General features: G+C 44.6%; 1 protein-coding gene across 2 annotated transcripts; it reads left to right on the forward strand.

The window, feature by feature from the left end:
* Window positions 1-612: 612 nt before the first annotated feature.
* LOC109888212 (hyccin-like) lies at window positions 613-22389 on the forward strand. 2 transcript variants are annotated; one of them, XM_031789005.1, is made up of 13 exons: window positions 613-769; window positions 1577-1608; window positions 1777-1858; window positions 6829-6930; window positions 7131-7313; window positions 7613-7693; window positions 7820-7935; window positions 8265-8360; window positions 8977-9093; window positions 9364-9451; window positions 9688-9794; window positions 10045-10103; window positions 21106-22389. In XM_031789005.1, the coding sequence occupies exons 3-13, from the start codon at window positions 1808-1810 to the stop codon at window positions 21615-21617; spliced, it is 1512 nt and encodes a 503-aa protein (XP_031644865.1). In that variant the 5' UTR covers window positions 613-769; window positions 1577-1608; window positions 1777-1807; the 3' UTR covers window positions 21618-22389. The 2 variants fall into 2 exon arrangements, with proteins under 2 accessions (XP_031644865.1, XP_031644867.1); XM_031789007.1 differs by lacking the exon at window positions 613-769 and adding an exon at window positions 18084-18392 and having other exon boundaries at window positions 1439-1608.
* The last annotated feature ends 1201 nt before the right edge of the window (window positions 22390-23590 follow it).

Raw genomic sequence — 23590 nt, forward strand, 5'->3', positions numbered from 1 at the left:
GTCTGGTAGGTGGGGTCCATGGAAACATACTGTAGCTGGATGATATTTACATGATTCATCTAGCTCTGTTTATACCATACAAGGAGATGTCTGTGTGCGTGTATGGTCTCGTGGAACCAGACAAAATGTGTGTGTGTGACTGATATGAATATAAAGAATCTTAAGAAGTGGAATTTCTTCAACTAAGTTGAGCACATGTTCCTGCATGAGAGTTCTCTCCCTCTCTCAATTCATTTCAATTTAAGGGCTTTATTGATATGGGAAACATATGTTAACATTGCCAATTGCAAGTGAACTAGATAGTAAACAAAAGTAAAATGAACAGTAAACATTACACTCACAAAAGTTCCAAGGGAATAAAGATATTTCAAATGTCATATTATGGCTATAGACAGAGTTGTAACTATGTTCAAATAGTTAAAGTACGAAAGGGAAAATACATAAATATGGGTTGTATTTATAATGGTGTTTGTTCTTCACTGGTTGCACTCTCTTTCTCCCTCTTTCTTTCTCACTCATTCTCTCTCTCACTCTCACACTTTTATGTTACTTGCGGAGAGCCTGAAGTAACATAATAAAGAGAGGAAGTGAAAGAGAGTGAGGGAGAGTGCTGTTGATAATGAGAGAGCTGAGAAACAGCTGAGAATGTCTGAAGTTGCAATCAAGGGAGAAACGGGAAGGAAGGAAGGCTTTTTGGAGTGTGTGTCTTTTTGTATTAAAGGTCAACTTTAGGCACAAACTACTTTCTCAATTTTCAAAAACAAATGAGGTGTGTCTTTTAGTGATTCGTTGATGTCATTCTGGACATCAGTAGCTGAGCTAGCCAGATGTAGCTAGCAATTTCAGTAGCTGAGCTAGCCAGATGTAGTTAGCTAGTTCAGTAGCTGAGCTAACCAGATGTAGCTAGCTAGTTCAGTAGCTGAGCTAACCAGGTGTAGCTAGCTAGTTCAGTAGCTGAGCTAACCAGGTGTAGCTAGCTAGTTCAGTAGCTGAGCTAACCAGGTGTAGCTAGCTAGTTCAGTAGCTGAGCTAACCAGGTGTAGCTAGCTAGTTCAGTAGCTGAGCTAACCAGGTGTAGCTAGCTAGTTCAGTAGCTGAGCTAACCAGGTGTAGCTAGCTAGTTCAGTAGCTGAGCTAACCAGGTGTAGCTAGCTAGTTCAGTAGCTGAGCTAACCAGGTGTAGCTAGCTAGTTCAGTAGCTGAGCTAACCAGGTGTAGCTAGCTAGTTCAGTAGCTGAGCTAGCCAGGTGTAGCTAGCTAGTTCAGTAGCTGAGCTAGCCAGGTGTAGCTAGCTAGTTCAGTAGCTGAGCTAGCCAGGTGTAGCTAGCTAGTTCAGTAGCTGAGCTAGCCAGGTGTAGCTAGCTAGTTCAGTAGCTGAACTAACCAGGTGTAGCTAGCTAGTTCAGTAGCTGAGCTAGCCAGGTGTAGCTAGCTAGTTCAGTAGCTGAGCTAACCAGGTGTAGCTAGCTAGTTCAGTAGCTGAGCTAACCAGGTGTAGCTAGCTAGTTCAGTAGCTGAGCTAACCAGGTGTAGCTAGCCACTAACTCCTCCAGTATGTGTTGACGTCATTTCACAGGATTTGTTTTTGGGCGAAAGCTGTAGAGATCGGTAAGAAAAGGCACTTCTGTAGCATAATATCTTATTAATACATGTTTTTAAGCTTTAAATGACCTAGTATGATGGTGCATTGATCAGTTATACAGTTTAAAGTCGTTATTTTTGCTTTTTTTTGCCCAAAGTTAACTTTTAACAACCGCCTCTTTGCTTGCTTCCCAGGTAGAGGTGTGTCCACAGCAGATGACGGAAGATGTTGGCTATGAACCAAGGAGTGGTGGAGGAATGGCTGTCGGAGTTTAAGGTGAGGTGAGGGGGGTGGGGTGTGTGTGTGTGAGTTAGAGGAGAACTAGTCTCAATGTGTCACCATCAGTATTCACTGCACCACTGTCACAATTTCTCACTCTCAATTCAAAGGGGCTTTATTGGCATGGGAAACATGTGTTTACCAAAGCAAGTGAAATAAACAAATTCAACATCAACAAAAAGCTATTAGAACCTTAAACATTGCTTTTAAAAAGGTTTTAAAAAATCATAAAGATATTTCAAATGTTATATTATCATCTATGTATAGTGTTTTAGGGGTAAGATAAATAAACAGAAGTATTGGTTGTATTTATAATGGTGTTTTGTGTTCCACTGGTTGCCCTGTTCTCATGGCAACGGCCCACCAATCTTGCTGCTGTAATTGGTATTTCGCCTAACAGATATGAGAGAGTAATTTTTAAAATTACTTTTACCCTTCTTCTTTTTTCTCGTAATATCCAATTGGTAGTTAGTCTTGTCCCGTTGCTGCACGTGTCCTCCGAAACACAACCCCGCCAAGCCTCACTGCTTCTTGACACAATGCCCGCTTAACCCGGAAGCCAACCTTAGACTTTGGGAAATAGTTAAAGTGTAAAAGGGAAAATAAATAAACATAAATATGGGTTGTATTTACAATGGTGTTTGTTCTTCACTGGTTGCCCAGGTCACAAATCTTGCTGCTGTGATGACACACTGTGGTATTTCACACAATAGATATGGGAGTTCATCAAAATTGGGTTTGTTTTTTAAATTTTGTGGGTCAGTGTAATCTGAGTGAAATATGTCTCTAATATGGTCATACATTTGTCAGGATGTTAGGAATTGCAGCTCAGTTTCCACCTCATTTTGTGGGCAGTGTGCACATAGCCTGTCTTCCCTTGAGAGCCAGGTCTGCCTACGATGGCCTCTCAATAGCAAGGCTATTCTCACTGAGTCTGTACATAGTCAAAGATTGTCTTAATTTTGAGTCAGTCACTGTGGTCAGGTATTCTACCACTTTGTACTGTTTAGGGACGGACAGCATTCCAATTTGCTGTTTTTTGTTTGATTCTTTCCAGTGTGTCAAGTAATTATCTTTTTGCTTTCTCATAATTTGGTTGGGTCTAGTTGTGTTGCTGTCCTTGGTGGTCTGTTTTGTGTTTGTGAACAGAGCCACAGAACCAGCTGGCTGAGGGAACTTTTATCTAGTTTAATCTGTGGGCATAGCTTCCTTTTAGGTGGCTGTAGAGTTTAACAGTTATTTCCTGGATTTTAATAATTAGTCCTAATTCTGCTCTGCATGCATTGTTTGAGGTTTTGTGTTGAAGGTGAAGGATACTTTTGTAATCAAATCAAATGTTATTTGTCACATACACATGGTTAGCAGATGTTAATGCGAGTGTAGTGAAATGCTTCTAGTTCCGACCATGCCATAATATCCAACGAGTAATCTGACCTAACAATTTCACAACAATTACCTTATACACACACAAGTATAAAGGAATGAATAAGAATATATACATCAAAAAATATATGAAAGAGTGATGGTATAGAACGGCATTGTTTAAAGTGGCTAGTGATACATTTATTACGTCAATTTTTCCATTATTAAAGTGGCTAGAGTTGAGTCAGTATTTTGGCAGCAGCCACTCAATGTCAGAGGTGGCTGTTTAACAGTCTGATGGCCTTGAGATAGAAGCTTGCATAGGCAAGATGCTGTGGATGGTATAGAGTACAGTATGTAGATATGAGATGAGTAATGTAGGGTATGTAAACATATAAAAGTGGCATTGTTTAAAGTGGCTAGTGATACATTACATCAAGATGCAGTAGGTGGTTTAGGGTACAGTATATACATATGAGATGAGTAATGTAGGTTATGTAAACATTATATTAAGTGGCATTGTTTAAAGTGGCTAGTGATACATTTATTACATCAATTTTTCCATTATTAAAGTGGCTGGAGTTGAGTCAGTATGTTGGCAGCAGCCACTCATTGTTAGTGGTGGCTGTTTAACATTCTGATGGCCTTGAGATAGAAGCTGTTTTTCAGGCTCTCGGTCCCTGCTTTGATGCACCTGTACTGACCTCGCCTTCTGGATGATAGCGGGGTGAACAGGCAGTGGCTCGGGTGGTTGTTGTCCTTGATGATCTTTTTGGCCTTCCTGTGACATCGGGTGGTGTAGGTGTCCTGGAGGGCAGGTCGTTTGCCCCCGGTGATGCGTTGTGCAGACCTCACTACCCTCTGGAGAGCCTTACGGTTATGGGCGGAGCAGTTGCCGTACCAGGTGGTGATACAGCCCGACAGGATGCTCTCGATTGTGCATATGTAAAATTTGAGTGTTTTTGGTGTCAAGCCAAATTTCTTCAGCCTCCTGAAGTTGAAGAGGCGCTGCTGCGCCTTCTTCACAACGCTGTCTGTGTGATTGGACCATTTCAGTTTGTCTGTGATGTGTACGCCGAGGAACTTAACTTTCTACCATCTCCACTACTGTCCCGTCGATGTGGATAGGGGGGTGCTTCCTCTGCTGTTTCCTGAAGTCCACAATCATCTCTTTTGTTTTGTTGATGTTGGGTGTGAGGTTATTTTCCTGACACCACACTCCGAGGGCCCTCACCTCCTCCCTGTAGGCCGTCTCGTCGTCGTTAGTAATCAAGCCTACCACTGTAGTGTCGTCTGCAAACTTGATGATTGAGTTGGAGGCATGCATGGCCATGCAGTCGTGGGTGAACAGGGAGTACAGGAGAGGGCTGAGAACGCACCCTTGTGGGGCCCCAGTGTTGACGATCAGCGCGGTGGAGATGTTGTTACCTACCCTCACCACCTGGGGGTGGCCCGTCAGGAAGTCCAGGACCCAGTTGCACAGAGTGGGGTGGAGACCTGGGATCTCGAGCTTGATGACGAGTTTGGAGGGTACTATGGTGTTAAATGCTGAGCTGTAGTCGATGAACAGCACCCTCACATAGGTATTCCTCTTGTCCAGATGGGTTAGGTGATTGCAATTGCGTCGTCTGTGGACCTATTGGGTCGGTAAGCAAATTGGAGTGGGTCTAGGGTGTCAGGTAGGGTGGAGGTGATATGGTCCTTGACTAGTCTCTCAAAGCACTTCATTCCACCCTGCATACCACTGCTGGCTTGCTTCTGAAGCTAAGCAGGGTTGGTCCTGGTCAGTCCCTGGATGGGAGACCAGATGCTGCTGGAAGTGGTGTTGGAGGGCCAGTAGGAGGCACTCTTTCCTCTGGTCTAAAAAAATATCCCAATGCCCCAGGGCAGTGATTGGGGACATTGGCCTGTGTAGGGTGCCGTCTTTCGGATGGGACGTTAAACGGGTGTCCTGACTCTCTGAGGTCATTAAAAAAATCCCATGGCACTTATCGTAAGAGGTGGGGTGGGGTGTTAACCCCGGTGTCCTGGCTAAATTCCCAATCTGACCCTCAAACCATCACGGTCACCTAATAATCCCCAGTTTACAATTGGCTCATTCATCCCCCTCCTCTCCCCTGTAACTATTCCCCAGGTCGTTGCTGCAAATGAGAATGTGTTCTCAGTCAACTTACCTGGTAAAATAACAGATAAATAAAATAAAATAAATAAATGATGACAGAAGTGAGTGCTACAGGGCGGTAGTCATTTAGCTCTGTTACCTTAGCTTTCTTGGGAACAGGAACAATGGTGGCCCTCTTGAAGCATGTGGGGACAGCAGACTGGGATAAGGATTGATTGAATATGTCTGTAAACACACCATCCAGCTGGTCTGCGCATGCTCTGAGGACGCGGCTGGGGATGCCGTCTGGGCCTGCAGCCTTGTGAAGGTTGACATGTTTAAATGTTTTGCTCACGTCGCCTGCAGTGTAAATGGATAGCCCGCAGGTTTTGGTAGCCATATATATATATATATATATATATATATATATATATATATATATATGTATGTATATTATTTTATTTATTTTAAATCCATCATAGAATAAGGCTGTAACTTAACAAAATGTGGAAAAAGTTAAGGGGTCTGAATACTTTCCAAAAGGCACTGTATATTTATTTGTCTGCTCTAAGGCAACTGTGTCTAGATATAATTTGTTGTTGTCCTGGCAACTGGACTTTTTTTGGAACAACATTATTTTGTTCTTAGTGAGATTCACTGTTTGGACCCAGGTCTGACAGGGCCCAGGTCTGACAGGGCCCAGGTCTGTCAGGGCCCAGGTCTGTCAGGGCCCAGGTCTGACAGGGCCCAGGTCTGACAGGGCCCAGGTCTGACAGGGCCCAGGTCTGTCAGGGCCCAGGTCTGTCAGGGCCCAGGTCTGACAGGGCCCAGGTCTGTCAGGGCCCAGGTCTGTCAGGGCCCAGGTCTGTCAGGGCCCAGGTCTGACAGGGCCCAGGTCTGACAGGGCCCAGGTCTGTCAGGGCCCAGGTCTGTCAGGGCCCAGGTCTGACAGGGCCCAGGTCTGTCAGGGCCCAGGTCTGTCAGGGCCCAGGTCTGACAGAATCTGTGCAGAACATCTAGGTGCTGCTGTAGGCTCTCCTTGGTTGGTGACTGAAGCACCAGATCATCAGCAAACAGTAAACATTTGACTTCAGATTCTAGTAGGGTGAGGACAGGTGCTGCAGACTGTTCTAGTGCCCTCGCCAATTCACTGATATATATGTTGAAGAGGGTGGGGCTTAAGCTGCACCCCTGTCTCACACCCCGGCCCTGAGGAATGAAATGTGTGTTTATTGCCAATTTTAACCGCACACTTGTTGTTTGTGTACATGGATTTTATAATGTCGTATGTTTTACCCCCAACACCACTTTCCATCAATGTGTATAGCAGACCCTCATGCCAAATTGAGTCGAAGGCTTTTTTGAAATCAACAAAGCATGAGAGGACTTTGTTATATTTGTTGCTCTCTCACTCACTCATTCTCACACACGCATACACGCATCGTTACCTGTTATTTCAAGGTTACTCCGAGTACAGAGTGTTGATCTGTGTGATTGTGTACAGACCCTTCCTGACAGTGCAGTGTCCAGCTACGCAGCATCTCTGAAGGAGAAAGGCTCCCTGGTCCCAGCGCTCTACAAAGTCATCAGAGAGAACTACAGTGATGTACGTACTACACACACACACACACACACATGGATACAATCGTTTTCCACTAGTAGTGCTACATTCTGGAAAACTAGCCAAGACCTTGTGTTCTTTGCTAAATAACCAGCTAACTTTCTAAAGGGGTTTAGATGAAACAACAACCTAGGTATGTTGAAACTAAAGCTAAAACCCTCAAACCTTCTCCATCTCTCTTCTAGCTGTTGGAACCCGTGTGTCACCAGCTGTTTGAGTTCTACCGTAGCGGGGAGCTTTGGCTACAGCGGTTTGTGCTCCAGTTCCTCCCTGAGCTGCTCTGGTCCCTCCTCCTGGCTCCATCTGCAGCCAGGGACCCACACACCTCAGGCTGTATAGAGGCCCTGCTACTGGGGATATACAACCTGGTGAGAGACACACCAACACACACACACACACACACTCTCTCTGTCTCTCTGTCTCTCTCTCTCTCTCTCAGAATAACAGAGTAGGTCAGCTGTCAGTCGTCATCCTGTCTCAACGATTACTCATCCTGACATTTAGCAGCTCTGACAGTGCCTGACAGGCCTTTGAACACACATTCACACACACACACAACACTCAGACATTGCTTTCTTGGCACGCTCTTTTAACAAATGTTATTTCCTTCAACCTGACATTCCGTCTCTTCTCCCCCCCCCCCCCCCCCCCCCCCCTCTCTATGTAGGAGATCGTAGATAAGGATGGACAGAGTAAAATCCTCTCTTTCACTGTCCCCTCCCTCTCCAAACCCTCAGTCTACCACGAGGTAAGTACATGTCAGTCTTTCTCTATGAACAGTAGTGTATGGATAGAGATGACCAACTGTTCAGTCTTCCCCAGATCAAAGTGTTTCTAATCCAGAGTAATTCATATGAATAAACCCCTCCCCCAGCCCTCCCACATTGGCTCCCTGGCGTTGACTGAAGGGGCTTTAGCCAATCACGGGCTGAGTAGAGTGGTGTACAGCGGGCCTCACCTACAGAGAGAAACCTTCACTGCTCAGAACAGGTCAGAGACGGAGAGCTATGGTTGAGTTGGAACTCGACTGCTGTGTGCTACATTTCAACAGTTCTTGGTTTAATGTTGCATTTTGTGTGTGTGTGTGGTTTTACTATTGTTGTGGGGACCACAAGTCCTTACAAGGATAGTAAAACAAGGTCAATTTGGGCATTTCGCCGGTCCCCACAAGGGAAAAAGCCTGTTTAGGGGTTAGAAATAAAGGTATGGTGTGGAGTTATGGGTTAGTGGTTAGGAAAAATAGGACTTTTAATGGGAATAAATGTTTTGGTCTCGACAAGGATAGTAAAACAAACGTGTGTGTGTGTGTGTGTGTGTAGGTTCGAGGTGCTCACCTTCCTGCTGCTGAGTTACAATGCGTCCCTCAGTTACATGTCCTCCTCCTCTCTGCAGTCCCTCTGCCAGCTCAGCTCCAGGTACCACAGATAATACGTCATGACCCTGCGCTGTTCTGCCATCAGGGAAAGTCCGTTCCCAACACACACACACACACACATTCCCACTCCCCATGCCAGCATCCGCTCAACTGATCCTCTTTAAGACTTGAGCGTGGAACTGAGCCAAGATACTACCACTTCCTAGAGAGGCTAGGACACACAGATCTCTCTCTGAGGACTACTTCATCTGCTGGCAGTGTGTTGAACACTGAGCTAAAGCCACTCAGGGGTGATCTGCTCACTACAGTTCTACTGGATAAGAACATGAATGTTGGCACCACTGTGGCCTTTAGGAACAGGGCTGCTTGAGATCAATACATTTAGACACAAGTAATAGACTTCCTTGTCTTGTTCCAGAAACAATGTTTGCTTGCAAAACCTGCCTAAACATAGCAGTATACCTAGACTGGTATGGATTTTTCAAATCATAGTGCTCTTTTATACAACAAAATACGCTGGCTGACACATTTCTCAAAGAGTGCCTTTGTGTCTCGGTTGGTTGACTCTATTCTCTGTACTGTGATTGGTTGACTGTATTCTTTATACTGTGATTGGTTGACCGATGGTATTCTCTGCCCTGTGATTTGGTTAACAGGGTATGTATCTGTGGTTTCCCACGACAACACTTGAGGAGGTATAAAGGTATCAGCTCTCGTCTGACCGTCACCTCTGAGTTCCTGGTTCAACTCGTCACTGGGATACACTACGCACTGTGAGAACACACACACCAGAGGAGGCTGGTGGGAAGAGCTGTAGGAGGACGGGCTCATTGTAATGGCTGGAATGAAATGGAACGGTATCAAACATGAAAACCACATGTTTGACTCTGTTCCATTCATTCTATTCCAGCCATTACAATGAGCCCATCCTCCTATAGCTCCCCCCACCAGCCTCCTCTGATACACACTAGCCCTAATCTCTGACCCCTGATTTTTAACCTTGACCCGGACCGTGTGTGTGTGTGTGTGTGTGTTCGTTCCAGGTGTAATGGGGAGATGGACCTGGGTTCCAAGGCGCTGGATGATGTTCTGTACCGAGCTCAGCTAGAATTGTTCCCTGAAGCTCTACTGGTGGGTGACATCACACACACACACACACACACACACACACACACACCGGTGTGTGCCAGGACACTGACCTCTCCCATGGTGTGTGTGGGGTGCCAGTAATCCCAGTAGATTATTCAATGTTGAGACGTTGAGATGTTAATCTGTAATCCTGAAGGCTGCTGCTGTGTCACACAGCTTCACAGCAGGCAGCGGTTGTTCTACAGTCCCGTTGTCAATGCCTAACATTGTGTGTTTAGGTGGGTAATGCCATCAAGTCCTCTCAACAGTGTGCAGCGCTAAAGTCTGGCGCTAGTAAAGAAGGAACTCGCATCATTCAGGTGGAGATGACTCCTACTTCCTCTAGGTATGTGATGTATAAACTCTATCGACACAGCTTTCATGTTATCATCTATAGGTATAGTTTCGTAGATTCATCTTTTTTTCTGTGGACATTTTAATATATTGGATTTTAACATTTCATTCCATAACGGTATCATGTGCCAAGCTAGATCAATATTAGTTTTTTGATGGATGATGATTTTAAATGACGTTTCCTGTTTACCTGTTTTCAACTACTAATAATTGCCCCTCTGAATGTGCATTCCGTTCTGTAGGATCTCACGGAACGCAGTCACATCACTCTCTATCAGAGGACATCGCTGGAAACGACATGGTAAGACACACAGGCACACAAACAGGACTGGGTTTAGAAACACTATCCTAGTATCAGTAGGGTATCTGACCTATTCTCTGTAGCTTGTCTAGTGATTAAAGACATTAGTCTGTCTCTGTAGTGGCCTGTCTGTAGGACAATTACTGACTACTAATGAGAGGTTATCAGTTTTAGACCCTTCCCATCCACACAGCTCTACTGACTACTAATGAGAGGTTATCAGTTCCAGACCCTTCCCAACCACACAGCTCTACTGACTACTAATGAGAGGTTATCAGCTTCAGACCCTTCCCAACCACACAGCTCTACTGACTACTAATGAGAGGTTATCAGCTCCAGACCCTTCCCATCCACACAGCTCTACTGACTACTAATGAGAGGTTATCAGCTCCAGACCCTTCCCATCCACACAGCTCTGCTGACTACTAATGAGAGGTTATCAGCTCCAGACCCTTCCCAACCACACAGCTCTACTGACTACTAATGAGAGGTTATCAGCTCCAGACCCTTCCCATCCACACAGCTCTGCTGACTACTAATGAGAGGTTATCAGCTCCAGACCCTTCCCATCCACACAGCTCTGCTGACTACTAATGAGAGGTTATCAGCTCCAGACCCTTCCCAACCACACAGCTCTACTGACTACTAATGAGAGGTTATCAGCTTCAGACCCTTCCCAACCACACAGCTCTACTGACTACTAATGAGAGGTTATCAGCTTCAGACCCTTCCCAACCACACAGCTCTACTGACTACTAATGAGAGGTTATCAGCTCCAGACCCTTCCCATCCACACAGCTCTACTGACTACTAATGAGAGGTTATCAGCTTCAGACCCTTCCCATCCACACAGCTCTACTGACTACTAATGAGAGGTTATCAGCTCCAGGAGGAACTGGAGTTCAGCATGTCATGGGTTCTCCACATCAAGATATTTACTTATCTATGTATTATTCACTACATCACTGCTCATGTGTCTCCATATTGTCCTCTATACATTATCACTGTCAAATCAAATGTTTTTAGTCACATGCCCCGAATACAACAGGTGTAGGTAGACCTTACAGTGAAATGCTGAATACAACAGGTGTAGGTAGACCTTACAGTGAAATGCTGAATACAACAGGTGTGGTAGACCTTACAGTGAAATGCTGAATACAACAGGTGTAGTAGACCTTACAGTGAAATGCTGAATACAACAGGTGTAGACCTTACAATGAAATGCTGAATACAACAGGTGTAGTAGACCTTACAGTGAAATGCTGAATACAACAGGTGTAGACCTTACAGTGAAATGCTGAATACAACAGGTGTAGACCTTACAGTGAAATGCTGAATACAACAGGTGTAGTAGACCTTACAGTGAAATGCTGAATACAACAGGTGTAGTAGACCTTACAGTGAAATGCTGAATACAACAGGTGTAGTAGACCTTACAGTGAAATGCTGAATACAACAGGTGTAGTAGACCTTACAGTGAAATGCTGAATACAACAGGTGTAGTAGACCTTACAGTGAAATGCTGAATACAACAGGTGTAGTAGACCTTACAGTGAAATGCTGAATACAACAGGTGTAGTAGACCTTACAGTGAAATGCTGAATACAACAGGTGTAGTAGACCTTACAGTGAAATGCTGAATACAACAGGTGTAGTAGACCTTACAGTGAAATGCTGAATACAACAGGTGTAGTAGACCTTACAGTGAAATGCTGAATACAACAGGTGTAGTAGACCTTACAGTGAAATGCTGAATACAACAGGTGTAGTAGACCTTACAGTGAAATGCTGAATACAACAGGTGTAGTAGACCTTACAGTGAAATGCTGAATACAACAGGTGTAGACCTAACAGTGAAATGCTGAATACAACAGGTGTAGACCTAACAGTGAAATGCTGAATACAACAGGTGTAGACCTTACAGTGAAATGCTGAATACAACAGGTGTAGACCTAACAGTGAAATGCTGAATACAACAGGTGTAGTAGACCTTACAGTGAAATGCTGAATACAACAGGTGTAGTAGACCTTACAGTGAAATGCTGAATACAACAGGTGTAGACCTTACAGTGAAATGCTGAATACAACAGGTGTAGACCTTACAGTGAAATGCTGAATACAACAGGTGTAGTAGACCTTACAGTGAAATGCTGAATACAAGCCCTTAACCAACAATGCAGTTTCAAAAGAATACAGATAATACATATTACGGATGCATTATCACTACCTATACAGTTGAAGTGGGAAGATTACATACACTTAGGTTGGAGTCAGTAAAACTCATTTTTCAACCACTCCACAAATTTCTTGTTGACAAACTATAGTTTTGGCAAGTCGATTAGGACATCTACTTTGTGCATGACACAAGTATTTTTCCTACAAATGTTTACAGACAGATTATTTCACTTATAATTCACTGTATCACAATTCCAGTGGGTCAGAAGTTTACATACATTAAGTTGACTGTGCCTTTAAACAGCTAGGAAAATTCCAGATAATGATGTCATGGCTTTAGAAGCTTCTGATAGGCTAATTGACATAATTTGAGGCAATTGGAGGTGTACCTGTGGATGTATTTCAAGGCCTACCTTCAAACTCAGTGCCTCTTTGCTTGATATCATGGGAAAATATAAAGAAATCAGCCAAGACCTCAGAAAACAAATTCTAGACCTCCACAAGTCTGGTTCATCCTTGGGAGCAATTTCCAAATTCCTGAAGGTACCACGTTCATCTGTGCAAACAATAGTACGCAAGTATAAACACCATGGGACCATGCAGCCGTCATACCGCTCAGGAAGGAGACGCGTTCTGTCTCCTAGAGATGAACGTACTTTGGTGCGAAAAGTGCGAATCAATCCCAGAACAACAGCAAAGGACCTTGTGAAGAGGCTGGAGGAAACAGGTACAAAAGTATCTATATCCACAGTAAAACGAGTCCTATATCGACATAACCTGAAAGGCCGCCAGCAAGGAAGAAGCACTGCTCCAAAACCGCCATAAAAAAAGCCAGACTACGGTTTGAAACTGCACATGGGGACAAAGATCATACTTTTTGGAGCAATGTCCTCTGGTCTGATGAAACAAAAACAGAACTGTTTGGCCATAATGAGCATCCTTATGTTTGGAGGGGAATTGGGGAGGCTTGCAAGCCGAAGAACACCATCCCAACCGTGAAGCATCATGTTGTGAGGGTGCTTTGCTGCAGGAGGGTCTGGTGCACTTCACAAAATAGATGGCATCATGAATAAATCATTATTTCTACTATTATTCTGACATTTCACATTCTTAAAATAAATTAGAATTTTTACTTGGATTAAATGTCAGGAATTGTGAAAAACTGAGTTTAAATGCAGTTGGCTGAGGTGTATATAAACTTCCGACTTCAACTGTACATATTACTGATGCATTCACTTTATTATTGTCATTCATGACCAACACACAATATTACATCTACGTGGTCACTGTCTATTCATGAGCACTGTCTATACGTGATCACTGTCTATTCATGAGCACTGTCTATACGTGAGCACTGTCTATACATGGTCACTGTCTATACGTGGTCACTGTCTATACATGAGCACTGTCTATACATGGTCACTGTCTATACATGGTCACTGTCTATACATGAGCACTGTCTATACATGAGCACTGTCTATTCATGGTCACTGTCTATTCATGAGCACTGTCTATACATGGTCACTGTCTATTCATGAGCACTGTCTATACATGGTCACTGTCTATTCATGATCACTGTCTATTCATGAGCACTGTCTATTCATGAGCACTGTCTATACATGAGCACTGTCTATTCATGAGCACTGTCTATACATGGTCACTGTCTATACATGAGCACTGTCTATACGTGGTCACTGTCTATTCATGGTCACTGTCTATACATGGTCACTGTCTATTCATGAGCACTGTCTATTCATGAGCACTGTCTATACATGAGCACTGTCTATTCATGAGCACTGTCTATACATGGTCACTGTCTATACATGAGCACTGTCTATACGTGGTCACTGTCTATACATGAGCACTGTCTATTCATGAGCACTGTCTATACATGAGCACTGTCTATTCATGAGCACTGTCTATACATGATCACTGTCTATTCATGAGCACTGTCTATACATGAGCACTGTCTATTCATGAGCACTGTCTATACATGATCACTGTCTATTCATGAGCACTGTCTATACATGGTCACTGTCTATACATGAGCACTGTCTATACATGAGCACTGTCTATACATGAGCACTGTCTATACATGGTCACTGTCTATACATGGTCACTGTCTATACATGAGCACTGTCTATACATGGTCACTGTCTATACATGGTCACTGTCTATACGTGGTCACTGTCTATTCATGGTCACTGTCTATACATGGTCACTGTCTATTCATGAGCACTGTCTATTCATGAGCACTGTCTATACATGAGCACTGTCTATTCATGAGCACTGTCTATACATGGTCACTGTCTATACATGAGCACTGTCTATACGTGGTCACTGTCTATACATGAGCACTGTCTATTCATGAGCACTGTCTATACATGAGCACTGTCTATTCATGAGCACTGTCTATACATGATCACTGTCTATTCATGAGCACTGTCTATACATGAGCACTGTCTATTCATGAGCACTGTCTATACATGATCACTGTCTATTCATGAGCACTGTCTATACATGGTCACTGTCTATACATGAGCACTGTCTATACATGAGCACTGTCTATACATGAGCACTGTCTATACATGGTCACTGTCTATACATGGTCACTGTCTATACATGAGCACTGTCTATACATGGTCACTGTCTATACATGGTCACTGTCTATACATGAGCACTGTCTATACATGGTCACTGTCTATTCATGAGCACTGTCTATACATGGTCACTGTCTATACATGGTCACTGTCTATACATGGTCACTGTCTATACATGGTCACTGTCTATACATGAGCACTGTCTATACATGAGCACTGTCTATTCATGAGCACTGTCTATTCATGAGCACTGTCTATACATGGTCACTGTCTATACATGGTCACTGTCTATACATGAGCACTGTCTATATGTGGTCACTGTCTATACGTGATCACTGTCTATACATGAGCACTGTCTATACATGAGCACTGTCTATACATGAGCACTGTCTATTCATGAGCACTGTCTATACATGAGCACTGTCTATACATGGTCACTGTCTATACATGAGCACTGTCTATACATGAGCACTGTCTATACATGAGCACTGTCTATACATGAGCACTGTCTATTCATGAGCACTGTCTATACATGAGCACTGTCTATACATGGTCACTGTCTATACATGAGCACTGTCTATACATGAGCACTGTCTATACATGAGCACTGTCTATACATGAGCACTGTCTATTCATGAGCACTGTCTATACATGAGCACTGTCTATACGTGGTCACTGTCTATACGTGGTCACTGTCTATACATGGTCACTGTCTATACATGAGCACTGTCTATACGTGGTCACTGTCTATACGTGGTCACTGTCTATACGTGGTCACTGTCTATACATGATCACTGTCTATACATGAGCACTGTCTATTCATGAGCACTGTCTATACATGAGCACTGTCTATACATGGTCACTGTCTATACATGAGCACTGTCTATACATGAGCACTGTCTATACATGAGCACTGTCTATACATGAGCACTGTCTATTCATGAGCACTGTCTATACATGAGCACTGTCTATACGTGGTCACTGTCTATACGTGGTCACTGTCTATACGTGGTCACTGTCTATACATGGTCACTGTCTATACGTGAGCACTGTCTATACGTGAGCACTGTCTATACATGGTCACTGTCTATACATGGTCACTGTCTATACATGGTCACTGTCTATACATGGTCACTGTCTATACATGAGCACTGTCTATACATGAGCACTGTCTATACATGAGCACTGTCTATACATGAGCACTGTCTATACATGAGCACTGTCTATACATGAGCACTGTCTATACATGAGCACTGTCTATACATGAGCACTGTCTATACATGAGCACTGTCTATACATGAGCACTGTCTATACATGAGCACTGTCTATACATGAGCACTGTCTATACATGAGCACTGTCTATACATGAGCACTGTCTATACATGAGCACTGTCTATACATGAGCACTGTCTATACATGAGCACTGTCTATACATGAGCACTGTCTATACATGGTCACTGTCTATACATGAGCACTGTCTATACATGAGCACTGTCTATTCATGAGCACTGTCTATTCATGAGCACTGTCTATTCATGAGCACTGTCTATTCATGAGCACTGTCTATACATGAGCACTGTCTATACATGGTCACTGTCTATACATGAGCACTGTCTATACATGAGCACTGTCTATACATGGTCACTGTCTATTCATGAGCACTGTCTATTCATGAGCACTGTCTATTCATGAGCACTGTCTATACATGAGCACTGTCTATACATGGTCACTGTCTATACATGGTCACTGTCTATACATGGTCACTGTCTATACATGAGCACTGTCTATACATGAGCACTGTCTATACATGAGCACTGTCTATACATGAGCACTGTCTATACGTGGTCACTGTCTATACGTGGTCACTGTATACGTGGTCACTGTCTATACGTGGTCACTGTCTATACGTGGTCACTGTCTATACGTGGTCACTGTCTATACGTGGTCACTGTCTATACGTGGTCACTGTCTATACGTGGTCACTGTCTATACGTGGTCACTGTCTATACATGAGCACTGTCTATACGTGGTCACTGTCTATACGTGGTCACTGTCTATACGTGGTCACTGTCTATACGTGGTCACTGTCTATACGTGGTCACTGTCTATACGTGGTCACTGTCTATACGTGGTCACTGTCTATACGTGGTCACTGTCTATACGTGGTCACTGTCTATACGTGGTCACTGTCTATACGTGGTCACTGTCTATACGTGGTCACTGTCTATACGTGAGCACTGTCTATACGTGGTCACTGTCTATACGTGGTCACTGTCTATACGTGGTCACTGTCTATACATGAGCACTGTCTATACATGAGCACTGTCTATACATGGTCACTGTCTATACATGGTCACTGTCTACATGGTCACTGTCTATACATGAGCACTGTCTATACGTGGTCACTGTCTATACGTGGTCACTGTCTATACGTGGTCACTGTCTATACGTGGTCACTGTCTATACGTGGTCACTGTCTATACGTGGTCACTGTCTATACGTGGTCACTGTCTATACGTGGTCACTGTCTATACGTGGTCACTGTCTATACGTGGTCACTGTCTATACGTGGTCACTGTCTATACGTGGTCACTGTCTATACGTGGTCACTGTCTATACGTGGTCACTGTCTATACGTGGTCACTGTCTATACGTGAGCACTGTCTATACATGGTCACTGTCTATACGTGGTCACTGTCTATACGTGGTCACTGTCTATACGTGGTCACTGTCTATACATGAGCACTGTCTATACATGAGCACTGTCTATACATGAGCACTGTCTATACATGGCCACTGTCTATACATGGTCACTGTCTACATGGTCACTGTCTATACATGAGCACTGTCTATACGTGGTCACTGTCTATACGTGGTCACTGTCTATACATGGTCACTGTCTATATGTGGTCACTGTCTATACATGGTCACTGTCTATATGTGGTCACTGTCTATACATGAGCACTGTCTATACATGGTCACTGTCTATACATGAGCACTGTCTATACATGGTCACTGTCATCTTTTTGCATAGTTGACTGTATTATTATACAGGCGTGTACATTATCACTGTCTGCATGTGCATTATCACTATACTCTGTATACTTTGTGATCATAATTATATATTTTTTTGCCATCGCATTTATTTTACTGTCTGTGTTTGTGTGTCTGTCTCATATCTGTGTCCCCATCTCCATGACCCCAGAGTCCCAGGAGGTCAGTGTAGACAGTGACCTGGCGGCCCCTGGAGGTCAAGGGTCATCCGTCCCAGAGATCAGTGTGACGATGCCCAATGGAGACTCTCTGCGACCCCGTGACCCCCGACCATTAACCCAGCCCGAGCCGGAGCCGCTGGGGTCAGCCTCAGAGGTCAGCCTCACCCACGACCTCAGTCTTAGAGGTCAAGAGGTCAGGAGGCAGAAGTCTGTGAGGCGATTGGTGGATGAGGGTTCTGGGCCCGCCTCCGCAGGGAGGGCCCAGTACTAAGACCCTCCCCATCCCCGGGGTAACCTAGGTAACAGTGTGTGGAGGCATGGTCTTGTCTAAGCATGACGGCTGATTGGTTTGCTGACTAACTTTTGCCGTGCGGCGTTGCCTCTCCTGATATCTACAGTACCAGTCAAAAGTTTGTATTTTTACTATTTTCTACATTGTAGAATAATGAAGACATCAAAACTATGAAATAACACATATGGAATCATGTAGTAACCAAGAAAGTGTAAAACAAATCTAAATGTTTTATATTTGAGATTCTTCAAAGTAGCCACCCTTTGTCTTGATGACAGCTTTGCACACTCTTGGCATTCTCTCAACCAGCTTCATGAGGTAGTCACCTGGAATGCATTTCAATTAATAGGTGTGCCTTGTTAAAAGTTCATTTGTGGAATTTCTTTCCTTAATGCGTTTGAGCCAATCAGTTGTGTTGTGACATGGTAGTGGTGGTATACAGGAGGTAGCCATATTTGGTAAAAGACCAAGTCCATATTATGGCAAGAACAGCTCAAATAAGCAAAGAGACACGACAGTCTATTACTTTAAGACATGAAGGTCAGTCAATCCGTAAAACTATGAAAGTTTCTTCAAGTGCAGTCGCAAAAACCAAGCGCAATGATGAAACTGTTTCTCATGAGGACCACCACAGGAAAGGAAGACCCAGAGTTACCTATGCTGCAGAGGATGTTCATTAGAATTACCAGCCTCAGAAATTGCAGCCCAAATAAATGCTTCAGGGCTCAAGTAACAGACACATCTCAACATCAACTGTTCAGAGGAGACTGCGTGAATCAGGCCTTCATGGTCTAATTGCTGCAAAGAAACCACTACTAAAGGACACCAATAAGAAGAAGAGACTTGCTTGGGCCAAGAAACACGAGCAATGGACATTAGACTGGTGGAAACCTGTCCTTTGGTCTGAGTTCAAATTTTAAATGTTTGGTTCCAACTGCCGTGAAGCATGGACGAGGAGGTGTGATGGTGTGGGGGTGCTTTACTGGTGACACTGTCTGTGATTTATTTAGAATTCAAGGCACACTTAACCAGCATGGCTACCACAGCTTTCTGCAGTGATACGCCATCCCATCTGGTTTGTGCTTAGTGGGACTATCATTTGTTTTTCAACAGGACAATGACCCAACACACCTCCAGGCTGTGTAAGGGCTATTTGACCAGGAAGGAGAGTAATGGGAGTGATGCATCAGATGACCTGGCCTCCACAATCACCCAAACTCAACCCAATTGAGATGTTTTGGGATGAGTTGGACCGCAGAGTGAAGGAAAAGCAGCCAACAAGCATATGTGGGAGCTCCTTTTAAAGACTGTTGGAAAGCATTCCTCATGAAGCTGGTTGAGAGAATGCTAAGAGTGTGCCGAGCTGTCATCAAGGCAAAGTTTTTTTGGGGGGGTTACTACTTGATTCCAAATGTGTTATTTCATAGTTTTGATGTCTTCAGTGATGTTCTACAATGAGGACATTAGTAAAAATAAAGAGAAACCCTAGGTGTTACTGTATGTCCTCCGGTCTCCTTCTTCCTCCTCACTCTCTCCATCCTTTCTCCCTCTGTTCTCCATTCACTGGTGAAGGAAGTTTGCTGTGTGTGTGCGTGTGCGTGCGAGGTATTTTGGTCTCTAAAACGCCTTGCTCCAACACATCACTGGGTTGCCGGGGGTGACAGACTGCTCTCTTCTGATTGGTTAGCTGTAGCAGCTGAGGAGGATAGGCAGCTCTGGATTGGCCATCAGGTCACTGTGCTCATCAAATCAGAAAGGGGTTCTATCTAGTCTGCCCATACTGGCAGTCTCTTGCCCAGATGTTATAAGGTTTTTATTTAGTATTCATTTCAGTTTTTATATCAGTTCAGTTTTATTGAAGGACCTGCCTATCTGTCCGTCTGCTAGTATTAGATAGTAGATAGTAGATGGTAGTCTGTGTGTGTGTGTGTGTGTGTGTGTGTGGTGGGTATGCGTTTTGCTTTCTACTACTCCTGCTGCCCAGACCTCTGCCTGTTGCTGGCCTCTGATAACTGGTGATACCTGATAAGTTAACTGATCACAGTACTAACTGCTATCACACAGTAGTACAGCTGAATGGCAACCAGTGCTTGAAGTGGAATGTAAGAAAGGTGTTCTCTCTCTCCTTCTCTTTCTCGCTCTCTCTCCTTCTCTTTCTCGCTCTCTCTCCTTCTCTTTCTCGCTCTCCCTCCTTCTCTTTCTCGCTCTCCCTCCTTCTCTTTCTCGCTCTCCCTCCTTCTCTTTCTCGCTCTCCCTCCTTCTCTTTCTCGCTCTCCCTCCTTCTCTTTCTCGCTCTCCCTCCTTCTCTTTCTCGCTCTCCCTCCTTCTCTTTCTCGCTCTCCCTCTCCCTCCTTCTCACTCTCCCTCCTTCTCTTTCTCGCTCTCCCTCCTTCTTTCTCGCTCTCCCTCCTCTTTCTCGCTCTCCCTCTCCCTCCTTCTCACTCTCCCTCTCCCTCCTTCTCACTCTCCCTCCTTCTCTTTCTCTCTCTCCCTCCTTCTCTTTCTCGCTCTCTCTCCTTCTCTTTCTCGCTCTCTCTCCTTCTCTTTCTCGCTCTCTCTCCTTCTCTTTCTCGCTCTCTCTCCTTCTCTTTCTCGCTCTCCCTCTCCCTCCTTCTCGCTCTCCCTCCTTCTCGCTCTCCCTCCTTCTCGCTCTCCCTCTCCCTCCTTCTCGCTCTCCCTCTCCCTCCTCTTTCTCGCTCTCTCTGTCCTTCTCTCGCTAGATGCAGTGGATTTGGGTTCCCCGGACGAGTTGATGGATATCTCGGAAGTGGATGAAGGGGTGTGGCCTAAAAGAGGGTCCGGCCCGGACTACCTGACTCCGCCCACCATCACTATCAGCAACAGTATCACCCCTGGGGTGGGAGGGACCAAGACAGGAAGCAGGAAGTGGCATTTAGGTGGACGGTCGCATAAGGAGAAGGAGACTTGTACTCCAGGGGGGCAGGCTTTGATCGAGAACCTGGATCTGTCAATCAAACGTCTGACGCTGACGTCCAGCCAATCGGTGCCCAAGGGGCCGAGCCATAGCGCTCTGAGCAGCCTATCACGTACAGCCAGCACCGTGTTCTCCCGCTCCTTCGAAGGAAACAACACTGGAGGTAATCGTGGTAACCCAGAGGCTGGCCGCTATTCATGCAGTGGCAGTCTACAGGAGGAGGAGCTAGGCTATATAAGCCCCTCCCACACCCAGCGCTCGCCAAGCATCAGGGTGCACTTTAGGAGTGACCTGTGAACCCTGATATTTAACCCTTGACTTCTCACCACCCATCTAAACCCTCTAACCCCATGCCCCTGTACCTTTTGATCTGGACTCCCAGCCTGCCAGTGGGACTGGAACCCAAACTCATTAACACATGCCCTCCCTTCTTTCCTCTCCACACTTCATCTCCCCCACCTCTTCTTCTCCAGTAGGACAGCTTCCCACCTCCAAAGGCCGGCTCCTCTCCTCCCCCTCCTCTCTCCCTAAAGCAAGAGCCTGGTGTGAGAGAGCCGGGACCCTGGGTCCAGCCCTCATCCCTGGAGTTACTGAACCCCCCCCCCCCCCCCCCCGGTGGTAACTAGACAGAACTGCAGACTGGACAGCGTGACTCACTACAACTGTTTTTGTAAAAGGTTTGGAAATTGAGTATTTAAAAAAACTCCTGTTTGTCCTGCTTGACTTTCCATACATCCCTCCTGGTGTGTGTGTGTGTGTGTGTGTGTGTGTGTGTGAGAATGAATAGGAGAGTTTAGAGCCCCCAACCCCTTCCACTCTGCACCCCAATGGTAATCCTGTACTCCTACCCATCATGCATTAGGGTTTGAACAACCCCAACACAACGCCAAGTTCACACTCCTGTTGCCATAGCATCCCACGAAACGATTAAACGACAGATTGCTAAATTGTAGAAACCCCCCCCCCCCAAATGATGAATGTCGTAAATGTCTGAATAGTATTGATTGATGTTATCCTATTAGAAGCAATATTTTCTCACTGATCTCATCAATAAACAAGCTTATTGGGGTTTGTGTGTTTCAGATCAATAAGTTGATTGGGGTGGATTTGTTTTAATGTTTTGATGATGTATGAACTGTTTTTGTAAACTGTGGTATGTTCCAATGACGAAGAGAGAGACTAGGGTTTTTGTAAACTGTGGTATGTTCCAATGACGAAGAGAGAGACTAGGGTTTTTGTAAACTGTGGTATGTTCCAATGACGAAGAGAGAGACTAGGGTTTTTGTAAACTGTGGTATGTTCCAATGACGAAGAGAGAGACTAGGGTTTTTGTAAACTGTGGTATGTTCCAATGACGAAGAGAGAGACTAGGGTTTTTGTAAAGATACACTTGATGGTGGTGTCATATTGCGGAGTGTAACGGTGGATCCCAAACCCTCACCTCAGCCAACTCGCTCCGTTTGTCACATGTTGCTTTCAAAAGAGTGGCGAGCGTGGCGTCCAGAGAATGGCGAGGGATCACTGAACCCATCGACTTCGGGACACGCTCGTGACTTGACCGACGTAATTCATGTTCCACATTTTAAATAAAAAAATGAGCATGACATTTTAAATGAACAAATCCCCCTGTTGTTTTTACAGGATGTATAAACCTCAGTAACAGTTAAATGTTTCATTTGTGAGGTTTTTCAACTGTTACATGTGTCAAATCAGGAAAACAAACAACTGTTACATGTGTCAAATCAGGAAAACAAACAACTGCAAAGGGACTTATAATTGGGCAAGCCTCTCCAGTCTTTTGTTTCAAATTGCAAACATATCACGGTGTGTGTCAGGATAGCACTTCACTCTGCAGCCTTGCTGGCTTGGCCAACGTGGCTCTCCGAGGGTCTAATTAGCTCCTACCCCCTTGATTCATTTTCACTCCCTCAGCTTTGGGACACTTGTGCATACAGTATGGCAGAGGCATGTGTGAACACTCGAATGAAGGGAGTGATTCAGCTTATGTAGTAGCAGGAAGTCACCCCACCGTGTATGCTGATGTCATATTGTAGAGTCAACCTTTTAACTGTGGTGTTCTATGTACAGCAGACCAAGTCCAGTTATAAATGTGGCATTTTCCTACGAGACAGATAGTTGTTGTTTTAGCAGTGTTGAATCCCTTCAGTCTTAAAGCACAAGAAAACCCAACCCTGCACGACCACCATCCCAAACATTCCCTGGGCTTAGGAGGAGTGGCTATAGGGGCTAGGGAGGAGTGGCTATAGGGG

Source organism: Oncorhynchus kisutch, linkage group LG14 (assembly GCF_002021735.2).
Source record: "Oncorhynchus kisutch isolate 150728-3 linkage group LG14, Okis_V2, whole genome shotgun sequence".
Classification (NCBI taxonomy): Eukaryota; Metazoa; Chordata; class Actinopteri; order Salmoniformes; family Salmonidae; genus Oncorhynchus; species Oncorhynchus kisutch.

What these genes read in the sequence shown, in the direction of transcription:
- LOC109888212 (XM_031789005.1), top strand. Translation starts at nt 1,808, where the DNA reads ATGTTGGCTATGAACCAAGGAGTGGTGGAGGAATGGCTGTCGGAGTTT. An exon ending in AATGGCTGTCGGAGTTTAAG is followed by an intron (nt 1,859 to 6,828) that starts GTGAGGTGAGGG and finishes GATTGTGTACAG; the next exon opens with ACCCTTCCTGACAGTGCAGT. An exon ending in ACTGGGATACACTACGCACT is followed by an intron (nt 9,094 to 9,363) that starts GTGAGAACACAC and finishes TGTTCGTTCCAG; the next exon opens with GTGTAATGGGGAGATGGACC.